A 23,555-nucleotide genomic window follows, 5' to 3' on the forward strand; every position below is an offset into this window, starting at 1 on the left:
CTGCCATACCTGGTGGATTTAGTGTACGTGTTTCATTTATGTAATTATGTGCCAGCGAAGTGTTTATTTGAATGGCAACCATAGTTTGGATGGACGTTTCACTTATAGAGCATGTCTGCACGCATTCATCTTGTCTGGCACATGTGTTGCTGTAAACTTGTGCATTCTTGGGAACTTGGTTGTCGTAATGTGATTAGATTAGCCCTGCGCTCCAAATCGCATACTCTTCCCTTTTTCATTCTATATACGACCATAAAATCTAGTCGGCATGCAGTAAGCATACAATTGGGACGTCATTTTACTTTATTTCACCATAACATTGCGCCATGATCTTGCCTCTTGCTTTTATATCCGTCGCATCCCCAGTTGTTTTCATACGGAGGCTTTGTCGATGTGGTGTCACTTCAGAATTGTCCAAAAGGCATGCTGTTTTCAACACTAAATATCTCAGCTGGATGTAGTAGAGGTTATTTTTAAGCATACTAAATCTAACCAAAAACATTGGGACATCCTAAATCTTTTTTTTATACCATACTAAATAGCAGAAAGTATGGGTATTGGAACGCATAACCAGTGAGTAGAATAATAAAATATTAGTAACTCTAATATCACAGGTAGGGCTGGCCCGAATACCATTTTACAGGCTTCGAATACTCGTTGGTTTTTCCAAGCGAGTATACCTAATGTACTCACTGAAACCGAGTGTGTGATCCGAGACAGCAAGCTGCCTAGTTTTTTGATGCTTTAATAACTTTCGAGTCGGAGTTCCTTACTTTTTCCCCGTGGAAGCGAACAGCTGTTGTTCCGTTCCAAATCAGCTGTCCTCTGTGCCATCCTAACCCCTTACAGGAGCTTTTCAATTCATCCCGTAACATGCATCTTTTCGGGGATTTATAAATCCATACAAAGATCCAATATTGATAGTCTTTTTGTCCATATTATATCCATTATTGACCGCGTATTCCTATGATGCAAGCAAGTCACTGTTGATGATGGGCAATAGCAGTGCTGCATAGCGAACGTAGCCTACACAAACAGCTAAGCTATGCTAACGTTAGCATTACGCCAAGCTTTACTTTTCCTTCCAAAATCGCGCTTATGTTGTGGTATAGAGTTAGCCTGGTTCTACCAGGCCATCGTACTTCATTTAATTTGTACAGAAGGTCTGGACCTGCTCAATTGACAAACGTTCACTCACTTGGAGGCGGGTGTCTGTTGAGGTTTAAAATTATTTAATCTGCCCAGTGCCATTCTGGATCTGCCATAACCAATCGCATAGCGTTTGGTCGTGACGTATGTCTTGCGCCGGGACCGGCCGGAAACCAACAAAACTCAGCAAAGCTTGTTCTGCTCCGGCTTTAATTTATGGATATTCGGCAGCGTTGCCACAACAGACTGAATAGCTTCTCTCGTATCCTTATCCATTGTCTTCCTGTGACTACAACTGAAACTGGCGCACAACCTCAACCTCATCGTTCTCAGCCACTCCCTCTGTTTGCTGATCGGACCGGTAGAAATTTGTTCGAGCAGGAACCTAGGAATACACCGCAGCCCCGGACTGACTACTGAAGGGAAAATGAAATTTGAGCGCAAGTAGGTAGGCGGGCAGAGCCAGGCTAGTATAGAGTTAAGAGGAATACATAATCTATTCTTCCTCCATCTGTCTCTCCCTACTGCACATGGTGCCGCTTTTAGTTTGCCTAGCTCTGGTAACATCACGTAGCCTACAGCTGATATCACCGGTTGCGCTTTGAAAGGTCAGCGGCCAACTTGGTCAATAATTCGATAATATATTTTAAATGAACGTCTAATTTGTATTTTACAAATGTTGTATAACTTGTGCATCTAAATATTATTTGCTGACAAAATATGTTGCAGTGTCAGCTACTTTTGCAAAAAGAAAAAAGAATATTCCGAATACTGAATTGAGCTCCGAATACTAATTTGACAAAAGAATACTCGGATGTTCGAATAATTCGGGCCAGCCCTAATCACAGGACATACCAATGCATTTGATAGAACCTACCATTTTTGCGTAATGATACTGTGCCCATCCTTTGTCTGGTAAACATGCGCCCTTAAATCACTCTCTTTCCTCTCTAATGTATCCCGCAAACCCCTTACACAGCAAATCGCCCAACTGCTCCATTCCTGGACGGCCTATAGACACAGGAAGTGCCTTAGCAGGTCTCTCAATAGTGCAATATTAAATTAGACTGGTCATTTAATATATCCCCTGGTGTAAAGATTGGCATCATCTTCCCCCATGCGCATCCTCTGAATCTCCCGGCAAAAAGCAAAAGAGACACCTAAACAACTGCTGGCCTCCCCCGTGCCTTTCCTAAGAAGCTCATGTAATAGGTTTATTGAAAATAACAAGGTTGTCTTCTAGAGTTACAGACAGGGCTCTGCTCCTGTCTCGGCTTGAAAGTCAATAAACTGCCGAGTACTTTTCAATGGAGCCGTCTTTAAACCTCTTACCAAGGTATCCAGTGTATGGCTTAACAGTGTGTGTATGTGTGTGTGTGTGTGTGTGTGTGTGTGTGTGTGTGTGTGTGTGTGTGTGTGTGTGGATAGTGTGTGTGTTTTTCTGTGTCTTCCTTCATTGAAATTCATTAATGCAAGTCTTGAGCAGATTGTTTCTAAGAAAAAAAAGGATGAGGAAATACTAAGTAGCAAACCATAACACATAAACAGAGAAAAGAGGATGTGTGCTGCAGAGATTAAAAAATGAAGTTCGGTTTAGAAAGGCATGAAACAAAATTCCTCTACGTCGGCTCCAGCTCTTTTGTGTTCGCTGTTCAAAACCCCCCAAACAGAAGAACATTTTAATGAATGTATTATAACGCATTTGTGCTTTTAGGAGACACAGAGAGAGCCTTTTAAGCTGCTTTTGGTCATCAAATAAGTTCATTATATTTGTTTAATTGGCTCCTCAGTTTTTATTGCAGCGTTTTTTTAAGATGTTTTCTGAGCGAGTGACACAGTAGCACTTCAGTCAGGTTCAGGATTCAGTCAGCGCACAGATTGATCCTCTTCCTTCTGCACAGCTCGGGCACCTCCTGACCCCAAAACTGTCAGTGCTCCGCGGTGTACGTGTGGATGTCTAATGTGCAAAAGGGGGGTTGTTTGCGTGTGTGTGTGTGTGTGTGTGTGTGTGTGTGTGTGTGTGTGTGTGTGTGTGTGTGTGTGTGTGTGTGTGTGTGTGTGTGTGTGTGTGTGTGTGTGTGTGTGTGTGTGTGTGTGTGTGTGTGTGTGTGTGTGTGTGCCCGCGTGTGTGTGCAGGCATCTGTGTTCTCTCTCATTTTGCAGAAAGGCAGACATAATAGGCCCTGTGTCAAAACACACACACATATATGTTTGCAGAGTTAAAGGCACTAAAACGCAAGATTATAACGTAATCTGACATTTCTTGGCTGATATGATGATTCACCGATTAGAAACAAGTCTGCCATGCCAGCACCGTGTGTGGGAAAGAGAGACCTAATGACAGATAATGTATTTGTGCTTGTGTGTGTTGGAGTGGATGAGGGAGATTTTCTTTTCTTTTTTTTATATATATATATTTGCAGGCAAGCTTTACATATGCATGCCGCCTTCTAGACCATATGAAAGAGAACAATCAGCCGAATGAGAATTGCAAAAGCTACATCACTCCCTGATTGGAATTCAGCGAAACAGTCAACCGCCGTATACTGGCTTCGGATCACACGGGCCACAAACACTTCTATCTCTCTCTCACACGCAAATGCACAACAAGCCAGGCTAGTTTATGATAAGCTTCCTTACCCCGAATGGAGGACTGCCCAACCAACTCACGCGCTGTGCACACAAAAGTATACACAACCACACAAGCAGCACACATTAAGCTTGCTCGACAAATTGGCTGCCCAGTGTACACACACACACACACACACACAATCACACACTGCAACACAGCGATATTTTTCTCCTGTTGTGGCGTGTGCTCATTGTAAGCAGCCTAGCCGTGCCTCTCTGCTCTCCTCCATAGACTATTTAGACGCTTCTCTGCTGCGCTGGGTGGCGGCCAGTAAAATGGTGGCGCTCATTGTGGAAGGCTGCTGGCTGCCATTGATTTGGCCCAGCAGGTCCCTGAGGATACACACTGTTGCCCTGCCACCATAGGCCCCAAGTAGAGGACTGTGATGTGTGTGTGTGTGTGTGTGTGTGTGTGTGTGTGTGTGTGTGTGTGTGTGTGTGTGTGTGTGTGTGTGTGTGTGTGTGTGCACCCCAGATATAAAGAGGGAAAGGGACTGTAAAGTACATTTATTGGTCTGTACAGTCAGTGGTGCAGTGTGCGAGGACATGCTCTCCCCATGAAATCCGGCTCAGCAGTCCGTCTGCTGCTGCACTAGCTTACTACATACAGTATTACAAACTTTTAAAAGTCCTTTGGGAAAACTATAGGAAGGTCCAGAGTGATCAATTAGCTGTAATACTTTTGATGTGATTTGTTATGTTTACCCATAGAGAGAGCACGGGAAAACAGCTACTCAAGGAAAATGCTCATTTCTGGAATCCTCCTCCGTATTTCGCATTTTGTCATCTCTCCACCTTTTTTTCTATTTTTTTCCCCCCACACTTCGATTCCTCAGATGAGCTTGGCAAAAAAACAAACAAAGGGGAAGCTGGCATGGGACTATAAATAATGCAGACACACAGATTGGGGTCAAATGCTTTGAATTCCACAACACATACCCACGTCTGAATCATGGGAGCTCATGCGCATACATATTACATACATACGGTACAAACACACACATCTTCATATTAGACAGAGTGTTTAATTTTTCTTATAAGCAATATTTATTTCCTATAGTGAGCATTCAATGTGACGATAAAATGCACATGCACGCTCATTACACACACACTGCCTCTCCCACACGCAGGCCTTCCGTACTGTTTGTGTGTGTGCACATACACACGGGCTGTTTACTGCCTTGATGTCCCTCGATGATCCCTCGATGACAAAGCGTGACAAACAAGTCTGTTCAGAACACATTTTGGTCTGGTTGCACCCCACCCCCATCCCTCTCTCCTCTCCTCCCCTCTCTCCTTTTCATAACACAGACAAGGGCGACTCAATCATCCTCTCCTTCCACAGCCCCTATCCATCAGCACGCGGCCATAACCTGCCGCTGCTCTTTGATAGATCACTTTCACATGTGCTGATGGATGGGCCCTATCAGACTTTAGAGGAAGTGACAGATTTGATCATTATGTTCCTTTGATTATTGAGTATGTACTTCTTCTTTTTTTACTTTTTCTTTTTCCTTGTGTTATATAAGAGGCATTTTTCATATCTGCCTCTGTTTGAAGGTCTGCTGCTAATCTTGTGCATGTGACAGATTACATCGATATGATGGCCCATGCTTTAAGAGGCTTTGAATTGTTTGCACTCAAGCACATTTCAGTCTCCTGCATTTTTCTATGGCTTTTAGAAACAGTTCCGCAGGCATTGGTATTTTTTTTGGACATATATGGCCATGAGCAACAGCACATCAAACACCTGACTGTTTTTTTGCCTTCGGGGTACAGCATTCCAAAATATCTGGATGCAGCTGCTGTGTGTTATGAAGTTTTTTTCCTCTTTTTTCATCTCTCCCCCTGAATGAAAGCACTGGCACTGAGCGGGCGCCCAATGTCCAAGTATCATATTATATCTTCGGATTCAGCACTTTATCTTTACTGGATGCAAATTCAATACGTAAGCCCTTTTTTTTCTTAACATAACCCTGAAATCAATTCCTCAAGTGATGCAGGGCTCGAGCAGTCAAAGCAATGGAGCTGCTGTTTGACCTTCTGTGGCAATAGTTTGTACAGCAGGGAGTGTTTACAGTAGTACATGCAGTGTTTTAGTGTCTGTCTCATTTAGCCTTTAGGCTTTCTCCCTGACCCCTGACTCCTTAATCCCTTCCACTGCCCCGGTGTTATGATTGATGACGTCATTAGGGCCATCAGTGACACACACAGAAACGAGGACATGCTTTGATAGGCAGCAGCGTGTGTGTGTGTGTGTGTGTGTGTGTGTGTGTGTGTGTGTGTGTGTGTGTGCGTGTGTGTGTGTGTGTGTGTGTGTGTGTGTGTGTGTGTGTGTGTGTGTGTGTGTGTGTGTGGTGAGTCCATTAATCAAACAAGAACAGAGAGATACCATGCAACATTACTGTCAGTCTTCATCATCATAGAAATAGCGTTTGTTTCGCTGTGATGACTAAGAACATGGATCTTCTGCATGTTGATGTGCACTGCTTGTCACATACGTGTGTGTGTGTGTGTGTGTGTGTGTGTTTGGAAAGGAAAGCTCCCCATGGTATACCCCCTCGCCCCCTTAATATTCTCTCTAGGGCTTCCAGTGGTATCTACTGTAAGGCAAGCTCTGCGTTGCTGTCGCTAGCCATTACAACCTATACAGCACAGTACAGGGCTTCTCTTCTTTGTGAGATCAAACACACACACACACACACACACACACACACACACACACACACACAGACACACACACACACACAGAGGGAAACACATGCACATGTTGTCCAAACTGAATGCATGCACTGCATCACATGTCATACAGTATTCTGTCTCTCCGGCTCTTGCTCGAGTTCATTTCCTCATCTCGCAATTACATGCTGTAAAGTAACAAAGCACCTTAACCCATGTACTGCATGTCGGTAGTATAACATTTTGACGTACTTGTACTTGAATACAGTATGTATGGTTTATGCTTACCATTATTACAATTCAAAGGGAATTACTTTGTAAACCAAGTAAAATTGGTTAACTCAGTTAGTTCACTCGTTCAGCTAATAATTATGTTAACATGTTTTTTATAGAATTGTTTATAGTTTCATACTAAGAGCATACAAGCAGTATGCTCCCTCTTCGTCTCATCTGCCTGGAGGGGCAAGATGGTTTCTCTGTTTGATTGACAGCAGCTGGCGGGCTGAGCCCCGGTACTGGTGTGCAGTGGGGGAAAGAAAGTAAACAATCTCATGCAGTAGCTTCCAGGCTCTGGCAGTGTGTTGTAAACACTGGTATAGAAGAGCAAGGACCACACCGGCATTTTAACGGACTGAAGTGATATTTGCGGGTACGTTTAGGGTATATACTGTTTAATGTGTTGCAGCTGAGCAGCCAGCTATCTATGAAAGTTGAAGGGTTCCTTTTCCTTGGTGAATAGTGTATTTGGTTTTTGATACTAATGGAATCCCAACAAATTACTGCAATAATAAACCAATGAATACAAATATAAATTCTCAAGGGAGAACACACAAGCAATGTGAGCAGCTTTTTCTCCCAGTTTCCAGTCTTATTTTATGCTAAGCTAAAGAACGCAGGCCGTAGCCTTGTATTTAATGGACAGATATGTGAGTGGTAGCAATCTTCTCATCTACCTCTCTGCCAGAAAAAACAATAAGTGAATTTCCTTTTTCTTGAAGTCAAGTACTTCTTCATGCACTGCTCTCTCTCTCTCTCTCTCTCTCTCTCTCTCTCTCTCTCTCTCTCTCTCTCTCTCTCTTCTCTCTCTCTCTCTGGGTACTCTAAAAAGTATTTTAACAGTTTCTAAGTAACATGCTTCACTGGTAGATCTATGTAGGATATGTCACATTTTTGAAAACAATAAGCATTGAGATTTTAATGTGTTTTGCTCATGGAACTCTTATAAGCAACCCTGCTGTTATATAAAGTGCTGGATTCACTTGAGACAGATGGAGCACTGATAGGAGTAATCTGCACGTTTTTAGGTTGTTTTCTTTTGGAAAATCATGCCAGTTCTCCATCTCTTCTGCTAGACTTTCTTGCTCCCTCCCTCCTTCCGTGCCCCTCGCTCTCTTTATTTTTTACACACTCACGATTCTAACCGCGCACACATAAAAACCACACACTGCAGGTCCAAACTTCCTCCCTCAATGACATCATTGAGGTGTGGTGGTGCCCCCAGTGGAAGCTATAGCCTAGGAAGGGCGAAAGCGCTGGCCCCGGTTGCTCAGATGTCTGATTTGATTCACCCTGACAACCAAGGACCATTTGGGAGCCCTGTAACCAAGGCAACTCCCATCACAACATTATGGGTGGTTGGTCGACGGGGCCAGTTAGGGCCGGTGTTCCTTGCATCCATTTTTAATGGCCAGTGTACTTAGTCGTTCTTCCTGGGCCTGTCTCCCTGCGGTCCCATCTCCCAAGAAAGAGAGGCAGCCGCACTTGGTGGAAAAAGCCCCCATTACATATTTATTGTCCCCAGTCTTAATTACTGAGCCAGAGGGGATGTGGGTTTTGCTCTGTGTGTGTGTGTGTGTGTGTGTGTGTGTGTGTGTGTGTGTGTCTCTCTCTCTCTCCTGTCTTTCTTTTAAACTTGGAGGAATCCTCTCTTTCCTTCTGTCTCTTTTCTGCCTCTCTTCTCTCAAGTTGTCAGTCCTCCATCCTTCTAAGCTCACAACTTATATCCATGTAAAGTAACTGCCAATGGAAAACATGAGGTTTTGTGTACGCCGTACACCCAGCAACATAAACAGCTATGCTAATGCTCACATATTCCTGTAGAAAAGATTGCCAAGATTAATTGGCATATGTGACATGCATGTGACTGTATGCAATGTTTTAAGTGTGTGTACCAGCTCAATGCCCATATATTTTGTCAACGTAGCATGTAATAGCATCTATTTATGTAGCATGTATTTAGCACCCGCTCATATAGACATCTAGTCAAGCACTTGTGCTTAACTATGGAAGAAAACTGCATCTAGCTGTATTTCTCCCCAACTTTAAATGAACAGCACCATGATTAAGATATAATCTACTTCCAGGCACATGTTGCGTTGCAAATTATAAAAGTTATGGATGATTATAGGGTTGGCATGGATTCTGCAGTGTGTTGCCATGCTTGGCCACTTAAAAATCAATTTATAGCGTCATTCACATCTTTACATTTCCCTGCATGTTATTTTGAGTCATGTACTCCCACTCCTCTGCTGGCCAAAAATCAATCTGAGGAAAAAGGTTTTGTAACCCCATCCTTCTCTCCCCATCGTTGTAACATGAAATTGGAGAAGATTGATCAAGAAATGTATTTTTGGACTCAATTGTCCATGGCCTCCCCATTGACCTTCAGTGCGTAGTTATTGTTCTTTACGCATTAGTCGAATGGTCGAATTCTCTTTGTACATGTTTCTGAGACCCTCAAAAATGTTTTTAACCTCTGCAAATATCACTAGATTTAATGACCTTCCCATGGGTTTCACTTCGGCATCTATTTAAATAGATGAAAATAAGTGATGAGAATTTGCTTTGAAATTGTGAAATCGCCTTATAGGGTAGGCATGGAGGAAGTGTGGCTTCCTCCATGCCTTCGTTGAGCTCCTCTTTATAAGTCACTATAGTGCTCACCTGAGAGGAGAGTGGTTTTCTTTCACTAAAGGAAGGCCACATCTTGACTCGTGATGCACGGTGGAATTCAGTGAATGCACAGGGCATATTACGCCTCCTCGTTTTCCTCCTCCTCCTCTCAAAGAAAAAACAGGAGGTCCACTCAGCCTTTGCAGGGCATTGTGTGTGTGTGTGTGTGTGTGTGTGTGTGTGTGTGTGTGTGTGTGTGTGTGTGTGTGTGTGTGTGTGTGTGTGTGTGTGTGTGTGTGTGTGTGTGTGTGTGTGTGTGTGTGTGTGTGTGTGTGTGTGTGTGTGTGTGTGTGTGTGTGTGTGTGTGTGTGTGTGTGTGTGTGTGTGTGTGTGTGTGCAGTCGTCTCATCCGCACTGGAGAAGCACAACCTGATCAGCCAGTTTAGATTGTATATAACAGAAGAGATGGGTTGTAACTGGGGCAAAGTGTGGATAAAAGGTCCAGTTATTTAAGGGTTAGCCCGCTTCTGGTGTGGAGGGAAATCCATATTTTATTTGCTGTGAGAGTCGCTCAAGGCCTGTAAATTATTACTGCTGTATGCCACCTGCTTGTGGAGGTCACCCAGCCAGCTAGCTCAGAAGGTGTGTGTGGTCAGTGTGTGTGCGCTATGTGTGTGCGCTATGTGTGTGCGTGCGTGTGTGTGTGTGTTTGTCTAAGCGAATATTTCCATCCTGATGTGTGTGCAGCCCTACATGTGTTGCATGTGACAGGGCTCCAGCAGTCACACACCGCAACCGTACTGCAGGCTCATCCATCCATAGATCTAGCCTTCCCCCCATCCATCCATGCGCTAAAACACATTACAGAGATGACTGCCTCCGATGTGCCACTTTCCCCTCCAGCACTAAAGGCTCCCTACTGTACAGTGTATGCCGCTAGAGGCAGGGCGTATCATGGCCACAATAAAAAACACAAGCACACACACACACACATACACACACACGTCAATATCAGATGTATGAAGTAAGTGAAGCCTATGGAATGTTCAGTCGGGAAGTCAAATTACATTTTTTCTCTCCCCCAGTTGTTCATGGGTTTTTTTTTCTCCCACCCTGGTTTCCCCTGTGTTGTCTATGGGCGTTTCTGTCAGGCTATCACACTTGCCGTGACCTCTGTGCCACAATTATCGTGTTGCTGCCAAAATTTTGAAGCGATCCTCCCTCTGCCGTCAGTCGTCATTCTGCTCTCCACCCCATTCACCATATCCATTTCACATCATCAACATCATCAACAGCCCAGCACCACTGCATCCATTCACATCTTTCAGGACTTCACTTCACCTTTTCAACACAAACATGGCTTCATAACTCTATTCAAGATGACTATGTGTCTGGGACAAAAAATAAAATAGATTACACTATTTAAGTCTCTGAGACACAAAAAGAGTTAAGTGTCTGGGTGGGACACAGCTATTACTAATATTGTGTCAACTGGTATTTAATTGACAACTCTCATCAACACAAATTTGGCGACAGAGACTTCAGTCCGAACAGACACGGATGTGATCAGCCAACATGAATCTTGATGTATTTTCTTTGTTTTTACTATTTCTTAAATGTAATTATTAATGTCTAATCTTGACTTATTTTATGCCCCTGTAAAGCACTCTGAATGGCCTTCTGTCTGAATTGTGCTATATACAGTAAATAAACTTGCCTTGCCTTGCCTATATGCAATGGGGACTAACTGCCAACCGAACGAACAAGGCAAATAGCCACCGACTTAGTAGAGCCAGGTTCTGTTCGAGGTCTCTTCCCATTTAAGTCTCTATAAAAAAAAGAGTAGCCTACGGGCTAGATGAAAAGTGCATGAGATACTTTCTCCACTGATTTGCCAATATATAAATAAAACTGACTTGACTTTTATAAGTCTCTCCTGATAGAAGTAGATTTCACTCAAGCACTGTCCATAAGTGCGATTTGTAGGAACTCGTATTTTTGGTCCGACCAATACCCCACTATATACAGTTTATTTTAATGCATTGCAATGTAAGACAGGTAACTGTAACCAGCATATGTGACAATGTTGTGTTTGTGGATCAGTTGATTTTTTGACTGATTGATCATCAGTATACTTTCCAATTTTGTTGATATAAATCCACTCAGCAACTAATTGTTTCCGCCCTACAATGTACTTCTCATGCTTTGCATTATACCGCTGATGCTTATTTACCTCTTAGTAAAATCGGATCAACATGGGTATTTTCCATGGTGGTATTACTGCCTTACTTAAAATAGTTCACACCCGAGCTCCAGTTACACCATGGCAGACTAAGAATCACCGCCAACTTTGACCACATTACTTGACATCCTCTCTCTGTCCTTCTCCTTCGCTTCCTGTCGTCCATCAATTCTTTACTGTTCTACTTTCCGTCTCCATCTCCCTCTCTCTTTAACCTTCTCGCCTCTCTGCTGGATCTCATCTCTCATCTTCCAATCCCCTCCTCCCTTCATCCCTTCCTCTGCAGTCCTGCTGCTATCTTTACGACCCTCTCACTAATGCACCGCTCAATTAGCCTTCGATGAGGTTTCCACTAAAGGCTGGGTAAATAGGTAATTACATGTTGTCATCCCCCCCACCTCTTGCTAATCCACTCAACTTCACTCCTCTCTGTCTGCCTCTCTCTCTCTCTCTCTCTCTCTCTCTCTCTCTCTCTCTCTCTCTCTCTCTCTCTCTCTCTCTCTCTCTCTATCAATATCATGGATGGCTGCCAGAGATGGTCCAATAGAGGCCCAGTGTGGGCCTGTTAGTCACAGCTGGCTTAACCTTTCGATTGGCCACATTCTGCACTCTGCTTACTGCACACTTTTCACTGTTTTTTTTTTTTGCCATCCCGCACTTGGGCTCCGTCATTTGGGACACTTTATCATCCAGAATGGGAAATGCGGAACCACCCACTGGCTCAGCGGTGATGAAATCCTTTCTGCTAATGGAGACGTTAAACAGGTCCAGGTGTTCGGGACATTTCAGCTACAGAGAGCGTCAGTCACTGAGGTGAAATGAATGGCGACAGGTGGAAAGCAGTAGTGGGAGGGATGTTTCGCTTTTTGTGACAATCGGAGTGCGTAGACAGTAGGCACTATGGCTCACTGCTCTGACATCCATTGATGGGATCAAATTGCCTGCCTCAAGGCAACAGTCCACAGGAAGTCTCTGAAGCTGGTGGGATGTGTGCTTTTGTCTTGGGTAAGGCGAGGACAAGAAAAGAAACGGAGCATTTATCATCTGTAGCTGCTGTTGTAATAAATTGATGCAAGCGCCTTGTCTTTGGGTTGTCCTCATCTGTTGCGTCAACAATAACAGTGTTTACCATCTCCTCAATCATCCATCCAGTCACTGGCAGGCACACCAATTCTGCCGTTTTCAAGGTCCGCCCATTATTCAGCAATGTCTTAGCAATGTAGAATTTCATCCTTCATTTGTTAGGACCAGGCCATTTTCATCATAAGGGGAAAAGAACTAGCCTTCCTTTTTTTTGGGAAGACCAGCTGAAAAGCTTTTATTCAGACTTCAAGGGCATAGAAACAGAGAGAAGGAGAATTTACCTTGAGGGAAATGACAGCTGAACTCTAAAGGGCTGGTCCTTGGCTATTCCGTAAAAAAGAGAAAAAAAAAAGGTGAAATTTCTATTTTTGAAAAAAGGGAATAGGATATTGGATTGACGTTCTATTTTAGAAAAGAAATAAAATATTGGTGAGATCAAGACTCACACAGCGGAAGGGTGAGAGCGTCCAAAAGAGAATAGATTGTTTGTTTGGGCGTTTGGAGCTAGGGAGAAAGACGGCGAAATAGAAAGTCAGAGAAATGGGTCGGTGAGAGGATAGAGGAAGAAGAAAAAAGGGGGAAGTTAGAGAAGGAGACAGACTGAAGGGAGGAATAAATAAAGGTAGAAAGGACAAAGGGGAAGGGAGGGAGGACAGAGTGTTTGACGTACCAGAGGAAGTGATAAGTTGAGTACAGCCAGACAGCCCAAATCCTCATCTCAATCAATCACATTTCCCCTTCCTCTCCTCTCCGTTTGTCTTATTGATTTCTTGTTTCTGCCAGTGTCTTGAAAGCCCGACTCAAATGACTTCTCCGACTTTTTTGGGGTTCCATCGCCCGGTGAAAACTACTGGTCATTTGTCCTCACAGCTCTATAAGGGAGTAAAAGGGATCACTAGGGTCTTATCCAGCAAATGATATATAGGAGTGCATTCTCCTTTACAAAATCCCTTCCATATAAACTACTACTACTTTGCCTTTATCCATAATGTTTTTGGGAGAAACGAGAGCTGGCTAACCAGGGAAAGGATGGCATTGATCAGTGCTATGTTAAGTCTTTAAGGGAAATTCCAAGTGGAGGGACAAGTCTTCACAAGCACACACACGTTATGCTCCTGAACTTTGGACGTTGTTTTCCTTTCAACGTGTCCCTTTGAACATTTGAACAAGTCCCCCCAGTGCATACTGGCAAATAATATATTTCAAAAATCAAGTGTATGGCTTTTTTATTGCTCCAGGATTAAACAAACAGAACTTGCAAATCAACACTTTTTCCCCAGCTTAGTAAGTCAGGTCTCACAGTACGAGCTGCTTGTAGTAGGGGAATGTGTACGAGGGTCGTTCGGAGGTGTTTGTGTACTACAGTCAGAGCCGGCCCAAGCCTTCAGGGGGCCCTAAGCGAAATATGGTTAGGGGGCCCCTCTCCAATGTTAGCGCTGCTGAAACTATAGATCTTTGTTAAATATCATTCACACATCCAGTGTTTTCCGCTCGTGCCTCCACTGTGCAGCTGTGCAAAAATATTAGACAGCCGAGATTCAGACCCTCCTAGTGGGGTCCGGGGGTATGCCCCCCTCCCCCCGGGAGATTTTTTTAACTTTTCTAAAATGAAATGCATGAATCTCGTGCACTTTGAGAGGAAAATTAAGAGGCTAAATCTGAGAAATTGTGTGTGAACAAATAATTTGGAGACACTGGGTCAGATGAATTAGAAGAAGGACACATGTATTTTCCATAAAAATATTAATATAAAATACAATATTATGGAGGGTCCTCTGGGTTGCTCTTTTTCTTTTACGGGATATATTTCTCTGTAATATAATGAATGCATTTAAATGCAGTGAGAGGAACGAAGCAGAAGAACTCTGTTGTCCAGCTACTGTATCTTTTTTTCCACAGATGAGGCTGAAATAGGCTATAGACTATACACAGTGCATTCCAATTGTTTTTAAATAAACTCAATACACACTGTGCATGGATGTGAATGTGACATGATCAGGTAATTTCGGATTACCTCCCAGATGAACTGATTACATTTTTAGGCTATTAATTATTCTTGACCAAAAAATGTTATTCCTTTTTTTGTATGATAACTCACATTTGCATAATATGATGTTAATATCAAACACACAAACTAAAAAACTTTTTTTGAGGGGGCCCCCCCAACCTACAAAAATTAAAGAGGTGGTTTCCTGGAGCGTTCTTTCTCTCTAGGGTGTTTATGTCTCTATCTCATCCTAACACACACACACACACACACATACTTGGAGTACATCACATACGTACAGTGGGTTGCACTAGGAAGCTCCGAGTAATTGAGTCACCCTATGAAGATGGCAATTAAAATCTCTGTCACAGCATGTTACCATACCCGCAGACACTGACATTGAGTTGTGAGCCTTTATAGAAAGATCAACGTTTCTGTCGAAAAATACGCTCAGGGGTAACTTGTGGAGTCTATTTGTGTGCGGCGGGGGAAAGATGACAGATCACTGGTGTGCATGAGTGTATGTGCTTGAATGTACAGTATTTGTATGTGACTTACTACACACACGACCAGCATTCATACATCAAACAAGTAACAACCACTCCCTCTTCAAGCCATTTCAAGCTACGTTGTGTTTTTGTGCTATGAGAAGGACTGTTATATTTTGTTGGAAATTTTTGCTAATCTTATTTTGGTAACACTTTATAATAATGTTCATTTATAGGTGATTCATAAGTAATATACACAGTAAGTCATTAGATAATGATCATCTACATTTACAAAACAGTAATATATATTTGTTGATGATTAATAAGTACTATGTTAACATATCACAAATGTGTTGTAGGTCATCTATAATACTTTTAGTAAATCATGAAATGCTCATTAACAAATCATTGGTAAATTATCAATAAGTAATTTACTAACCTTTCTGCATCCCCCTAATTTAAAGTGAACACCATTCATAAGGTACAAATGTGTAGTAGGGCTGTCCGCGACAAAAAATTAATAGTTGAATCTGATCGGTCGAATCTTGCCTAGAGACAACTAATTGTAAAATCATGCTATTTTTTTTCCTGCTTATTGATCCATATTTTCATTTCCCTAACAACACAAAGAGGCTGAAAGACCCAATTATAGTTTGTCTTCTTGAGTTGGAATAAGAATGGATGTCTAACTAAGTCATTGACTCACACCAAGGAGATTGATTAAAGCTTGAGTCGGTTTCAAGTTTTTATTAACAGACTACAAACTCCATCAGTTAGCTCTGTATCTCTCAACAAACAAAAAAACAGACGTCGTCAGATGTTATGAAAACTTTTCCCGTCTTGAACTACTCACTTCCCTTAATGGAATAGCAAGAGGACACAAACTTAGTTCCTTCCACTCAGCTTATCTTGTTTTCCATGCAGCGCTATGATGCAACACAAACACAAATTGTCTCTCCATTGACATTTCTGTTGCTCTGCCAATGTTTCAACAGGGCAACTAGAATAAGTTAATGAGTATGTCTAATTGCATTTGGTGGCACAGCTTTGGGAATATCAAAATGAAATTAGGATCCTCAGGGTTCTCTTTCCACACGGTTCGCCTTAAGCTTTGCTTTTTAGGATTTGTCTTTTGTCTGTGTCTCTATCTTTCTCAGCGTTTCTTGCAGCTGTACTATGCCTTCACTGTAGTCTACCCTCCTCTCTCTCACTTCATTCATCCACCCACAGTTCGTTTTTCTTTTCTTTAAATTTTTTGATGCCATTTACTCTATTTACATTTGTTTTCAACACCTGCTTCCCTCATCCCAGAACATTTGAACCCTACCTCGTTATATATATATTTGTTTTCCTCTTAAGCTCTGTGGCAACTGATAATTTAATAACTACCAGATAACGTAATGACTTGACCCTCCCACCCTAAATGGGATAAAAATAAACAAACAGCTGTTAATCCAATAAACAGCCGGTTAATGCAATAATCACATATGATAAAGATACTGCTGTCTTGTTTATCATTGGTGATGTAACCGGCATTATGGGTATATAGCTTTTAAAAAACATTCAAATTAATTTTTGTTAAATATTAGTGTAATTACATTTTCCCATGATGTCATATAAACAGATGACTAATGACAATATAATAAAACACAGTTATAATAATAATAATAATAATACAAGTATTATAATTATGGCCTTATATCTGCTTATAGCTACATCATAATGTGTTATTATTTTTATTATTGTAAAATTAACGTTTTACAATATGTACTGCTAATGGGTTTATGTCTTACCATGACATAATCAGTTACAATATGTTTTTTTAATCTTATCTTGCAGCTTTTCTGCCTCTCTCTCATTCGCTCCACTTCCTAGCTCCTCATCTTCCCTCCTCGTCCATGCATCCTCCTACCGCTTGGGTGAAAAAAACATAAGCTAGTGTGTCACTCTCTGAGTTGGTCTTTGTTCTGTCAGAAGCTATCCAAGAGATAAGTGTGACTGATCGCTGCAGGCCCGGCCAGACAGACAGTGTATAAATGAGCGATAGGGACTAATGTAAGTGAATGGCTTAGAGCCCACTGTGATCCAGCAGTAGAAGCAGCAGCTCCGGCACCGAGGGAGGCTTTTCTGTTAGGCCCTCGGTAATACTAGCAACAACAGCCACCCAGATTACAATCTGGTGACTACCTGGCTGGCTCTGTGTGTGTGTGTGTGTGTGTGTGTGTGTGTGTGTGTGTGTGTGTGTGTGTGTGTGTGTGTGTGTGTGTGTGTGTGTGTGTGTGTGTGTGTGTGTGTGTGTGTGTGTGTGTGTGTGTGTGTGTGTGTGGGGGGGGGGGGGGGGGGGGGCTCAGGTTATCTTCCACTTAGTCTTCTTTCCATTCTGGGTCTCTTTTCATCTCGTTGTTCCCTCTACTTTCATTTCAGCTCCCTCCTCCCCACACCTTTATTCATCTCTCTTTTCTCCTGTCTCTCTCCCTTCCTCTCTCTCTCTCTCTTCGTTATCTTAGCTCTTTAATTAACATTACATGCTGTGAAGTGAGATACTAAATAATGCAGGCTTTTCCAGTGACATTGAATCAGCCGGAGTGATTATTGGCCACACAGAACACACACATACAGACTAAAACCGACTTTTTAAAAATAAATGATCTAACTTTTCACATGTGTATTTATTTTGCAGCGAAAATGTGGCTTAGTTGGATAAACTAAAATGTGTACATGAATACTTTGTTGGGACTACAATGCATTACCAGTTTGTAGGTTCAAATGGAGTTAGTATTTAGGTTTCAGTTTATTGTTGTTTGTGGTTGTGGCAGTGCTCGTAACTTTGAGTTAACCAAAGATTACCTGTGAAATAAAATGAATAAAAAACAAAATGAAACTCATGCTCAAACATTCAGTTACCTGCATACCACACGCCCTTTACTGTATTTCTGAGTTCCCACATGGCGTGGTGTAAATCACATCGCAGAGGACTTAATTTGTGCAGAGGGAGATCTAGGTTATCCCAAAGCAATTGTTTCAGACCAAACCAAGTGGAAAATCCAGCGTGGGTTTATTTGTTTGCTGCACTGGCTGAGAGCTCTGGGTTCCTAGCGTTCTTCTACACCCTGCCCCCCCCCCTACCTACCCCTTGTATTTTTTAATCAGAGGGCTTGTTCAGGAGTGGAGGGGATTAAGAGACTGCCACGGCTGATGACTCTGTCCAGTTTTTAGAGCTGAAGGAATGCGCGCATACACACATGAACACACGCTAGTATGCAAGCAATTCAGCACAGGCGTAGGCAGTCAGTGGTGGTGATACACACATGCATGCCCTTACAGGCATCAACATACGTATATGCATGAGCTATAGCCCCTCAGGCAGAAATGCACATCAACTATCTACAAGTAAACGTTGTCCCTCTCTCTCTCCCTCTCTCTCTCTTGCCCCTCGGTGTCTCTCACTCGACACCACTGTCAGTTTATGGACAGCAGCAGTGATCTGCCGTGTCTCATTGTGCCATGTGATTTTAAGCGGTGAGGCTTTGGACACAAAGACTGACACCTGTCTCTTGTAATGCCAGACACTCCGACAAGGGCGCCGCAGATGGCAAAGAGACGGACAGAAGGACAGAGGGAGAGAGAGAGAGAGAAAGAGGGAGAGTAAAAAAGAGATTAATGCAAAGTGATGGAAAGTAGAGTAAAAGAGAAAGGTAAAATGGATTCAAGGGAAAAAAATGTTTAGGAAACTAGAAACTGTAAAACCAAAGTGGAAGTAGGAGGTTTGTGACGGAAGAGGAAGATAAGAGAGTTAAAAGGAGGAAAAGAACCATTCAGGAGATACAGAGAGAATCTGAGAAAGGGAGTGAGGTAAGGATGAAGGGATATAGATGTGGGAGCTGTGTGTTGACCCACCACTGTGTGGCACATACCACAAGTCGGTCTCCTCCCTCTTTAATTTCCCCATCATCCATCAAGCCCCTCACACCATCCGTCCGCCCCTTTCATCTCAAAGCCATTCCTTCTTTTTCAACAGCCTGCAATCACGCCGCATTTTGACATTTGTACCTTTGGGAAGGAAATGCAAGATTCGAAGTGCACCTACTGCTTTGTAGATTGTGTAGCAGGTTGAAAGCTATAAAGCAGAAAAAATTGAGGCCATTGCTTGCATCGGGTAAAATCAAATGAAAAAACAACTTTGGATGTTCTGATGCTAAATGTTTGGCACGAGTTGAAAGTCATCAGCTACTTTCTGAAGTGTCTCACGTGCATGACACACATAAAACACACGCATCAAAACACACCTCCGGCAACGAGTGTATGGTCCTAATGAAGCGAGGAGAGGCAGCTGCATAACAGGAGTGTAAGGCCTAGGGGGAACTCGCACACTTCAAGACTGGGGGTGGGTGTGTGTGTGTGTCTGGGTGTGGGTGTGGGTGTGCGCACGGACTACATGATATCTGAAACTCTCTTAATTTGGACCTGGGAACGAGTGTAATGACTGCCTTTCTCTGTATTCTCTTTCTCTCTCTCCAGGTTGTGAGGGCCTGTTTCTATCGTCCCGTTGTGCAGTGAGGCAGTGAGCTCACGGTGGATACAGCATGCATGTGTCGACATATCCCATGATGCACTGCGCCAATCAAGGCCTGCTCCTCCTCAGCTTCCTCTTCCTCGCCGATGCAGACTGTGAGTCGCTTTACTAACTTAAAGTCCCACACCTAGACACACACAAACACCCACAAGGGAAAGAGATACATTTATACTGTGTATATGCTGTATTGTATATACAAACTGCAGAACCTTTGAATATGCATGCTGTTTATAAGTATATATACAAGCACACGCAGGGTCAGAATGACCTGATAATTCTCTTACAAAACACTCCGCTCTTGATATCACATCCCCACTGTACGTGTGTGGGTGTGGGTGTTTATCTGCCCGTGTGCGAGCGTGTACCAGTGTGTGTTGGATAGCAGGTTTGATATGAGGCCAGCTGTTTTTGTCCATCCCAATATTACTTGGCATGGGTACACGGACCACATATGGCAAATCAGATAATTTCCCCCACTGTGTGTGTGTGTGTGTGTGTGTGTGTGTGTGTGTGTGTGTGTGTGTGTGTGTGTGTGTGTGTGTGTGTGTGTGTGTGTGTGTGTGTGTGTGTGTGTGTGTGTGTGTGTGTGTGTGTGTGTGTGTGTGTGTGTGATCCCTGATAGTGGCTGGTCTGATGTATTTCTTCAGGAGTTGGTTTACACACACATTAGTATTCTGGTTATTAGTCGTATCTGGGTTTTCATTACAGCTGCAACAACTGATTACCTCAGTTATTGATCAATCTGACGCTTATTTTCAAGGCTAATCGTTCGTTCTACAAAACGTCAGAAAATAATGAAAAAGCTCCATCAACATTTCCCGGTGCCTAAGGTGACTGATTCAAATTGCTTGTTCTCTAGACAACGGTCCAAAATCAGTTTACTATCATGTAAGGCTAAGAAAACTGGAGCTGTTCGGAAGCTGGTTATTTCTGACACTTAGATAAGTATACGAGAATCTCTGAAACAATTATGTGTGTTCATTTTTGTCATGATAATCAAAAAATTGTATAAGTTGTTCACATGCAAAAGTTTATTTTGTTATTACCCAGCTTTCTCAAAACCTATAGATATACAAGACTGTCCAGGGTTTCTGAAACCAGGATTTTTACATAATAAACAAATGAAACCACATTCCTTAAAGGTGCACTCTATGTAACGCTGGGTGTGTCCATAGAAGTGCACATTTCTTGATAACTTATCAATATTTCTGGGATAGCAGGGTGCTTGTGAACGAAGTGTTTCGGCCAGGCACTTTTATTTATTAATTAATTAATCTGCCAGGTTGATGATTACTATTGAGGCTTTGAATCTCATAACATCGGTGATCAAATTGCCTGATTTGAGATGATACATGATATGAAGACAGAGAGGGAATAAAAGAAGCAAAAGAGAAGGAATTCAGTTGTGCTCACCATGTTAAACATCTGTCAGAGACATCAGTAACGATGGTGCCTGCAGAATTTTGATTTGCATAGCTGCAAATATGTTATGGTAAATATAGAAGAAAGAATATTTGCAAACTCGATACGTCATTCAGCATGTACGGGGCAGTCTTTTTGTTGGAATCGAAAAACATGCAGCGCACCCTGTAACACACACACACACACACACACACACACACACACACATACTCACATACTCACAACCAGCGTATGAGTGTGAAATATAGGCTTTCCCAGGCATTCCCGTCCAGCAGTGTTTTTAAAAGTGCACCATAACAGAGAGCCCGGTAAAAGCACACACATCCACAAACCACTCTTGTTTTCCTTTCAGCCTCCTGCCCTCTTGTCCCCTGTGTAAGTTCCAGGGTCGGCCGGTAAAGGCCCAGTCATCCATCAAAACGATGACGCTCCCAGACTTCCACTATGACAGTTAGGGGAGTAGCATGGACGCAGAAAGGGTGGAAAGGACTCATGCTTTGTCTCCTCTGTCTACATTTTTCATTTTCCCCTGTCCTCATCTCTTTCGCTGTGACTTTCTCCACTGCTCTTTTCCTTGCTCGCTCTGACTCTGGTCGACACATCTGTATAATGCAGTGAGAAAGGAGGGACCGACGGCTTGAGGGAGGGGGGGGGGGGGAAAAGACTGTTCCCTTCTCTTTGTATCTCATTCGGTTTGACATACAATGCCTCCTTTAATATCAACAGTGGGGACTCAGAGAGATTTGAATGTAGAGAATTCAAACAGAGGCTGCCGCAAACGCTGACATCTTTGGTGCTCATCTCTCGTGTCTGCACGTTTGGAAATATCATACGGACTCTGAAATGATGCTTTGAGTCGGGCTTAGCTTCACTCAAACTCTGCGCCAAATGGAATGGAATACATCTTAAGCATAGTCGGGTTTTACAAAACAGAAGCCACTCCTCCTATGTCTGGACAGCAGGGTAATTTCTTTATTAAACTTTTAGAATCACCGTCAACGCATATTCATGCTTAACGACTTACACTCAAATACACAGGGAGTGGACTGAGGGTATTAAGATGTAATCAGACGGAACAGTCTCCCATGTGAATAGTTGGGAAAAACAGTGCATGACTCTGCACCATATGTGCATTCTGCTCACAAGGGCCGGTGTAACGATGCAAGTGGTGCAAATAAGCTTTGTGTGTTCATATCTCCCTCTTTTACTCCCTCTGTGTCTCCGTCCCTTTTCCCACCGCCACCATTTTTGTTCCTCAGTGGATTTGTGTGCGCGTGCGTGCATATGACATCTATCTGGTGGATTAAGAGTAATGCCCTGATCCTGTCACAAACTAGGCCACTGCTCCGTGCGTACGCAGTGAGATGCTCTGTGTGAGAAACCGCATCCACAACGCATGTCAATCAGGGGGCCGAGAAACAATGCAAGCAACAACAGGATTCTTCTTTCTGCTGCTGACCCCTTGTTTGGCCCAAAACTAACAAGCTGTCGTCCTTCCCCTTTGCAGTCTGCAATATGAAATAGAAAAATTCCAGCTGAAACAAAACTCCTTGTTTGTTACCCGAAACAACAATAACAGCTCCTTTTCTTTCAGAAGCTACAGTAGGGGAAGCATTGCTGAGTTGCCACCCGGCGCTTTAGTAAGCAGACTGTATACATTTTGAGACCAAGCAAGAGCAGTTTAGGATTCTGCCAAGGGAAGCTCTTTTGTAATGTGAAACTCTTTAGTTTCAGTTTGCATCAAGTCATATATGTGACATAAAAGCTCTGCATTCCCATTTTTTTTTTCAACAAAGAAAATATTTAATAAAAAAAAACACAGGTGCCATCACTGAAAAATAAGACATTTTCAGTCATGACATATAAGACTTGAGTACAACATTGGAAACAGTGAACTTGCTCATGTGTTGACTGATTAATCTGTCAGCGTTAGGAAACACTGTCAGCACTTGCGTGGCCTCGAGGTTGACTGGGAACTGAAAACCGGTTGGGTCAATCACAATCACCCACAGTGTACTAGTTCTCTAGTTTTGCTTACTGTGGGAGCCCTTGAGCCAGGTCCTAAGACGTGAGCCCTCTTTGGTTACGTGCAAGTATTTCATTCAGGTTCCCCTCGGGTCGTCAGTTCAAGGCTCCGAGTTGCTGTGAAGACTGAGCCAACTATTCTTCCATTACACATTGCAAGCTAATTCTTTTGTGAATTTGCATGAACTTAATTTCGATTTTCTTTTCTTTTCTGTTTCGATTTTACTCAACTCATTTAGAGTTTCCAATAAGTGAATAGATTCCAGTGTTATTTAGTTCGGGCTCAAGTTTGAGTGTATTTAGGGACAATTGAAACATGACCATGTACCTTGTTACAAGCCCCACACCTGCTCAAAACACTTTTCACAATTCATTTACATTTTT

The 23,555-nt window shown here is 42.7% G+C and overlaps 1 protein-coding gene across 1 annotated transcript in view; it reads left to right on the top strand.

Annotated features, from left to right (window-relative positions):
- The window catches only part of ptprdb (protein tyrosine phosphatase receptor type Db), a 97,704-nt gene that overhangs the window by 6,704 nt on the left and 67,445 nt on the right, over positions 1-23,555 (top strand). Inside the window, exon 2 of the mRNA XM_080030039.1 lies at positions 19,670-19,819. Coding sequence (XP_079886165.1) covers positions 19,735-19,819 — 85 coding nt within the window. The 5' untranslated portion in view covers positions 19,670-19,734. The remainder of the gene's footprint in view (positions 1-19,669; positions 19,820-23,555) is intronic.

Source organism: Ammodytes marinus (genome assembly GCF_949987685.1).
Source record: "Ammodytes marinus genome assembly, chromosome: 6".
In the NCBI taxonomy this organism is placed as follows: domain Eukaryota; kingdom Metazoa; phylum Chordata; class Actinopteri; order Uranoscopiformes; family Ammodytidae; genus Ammodytes; species Ammodytes marinus.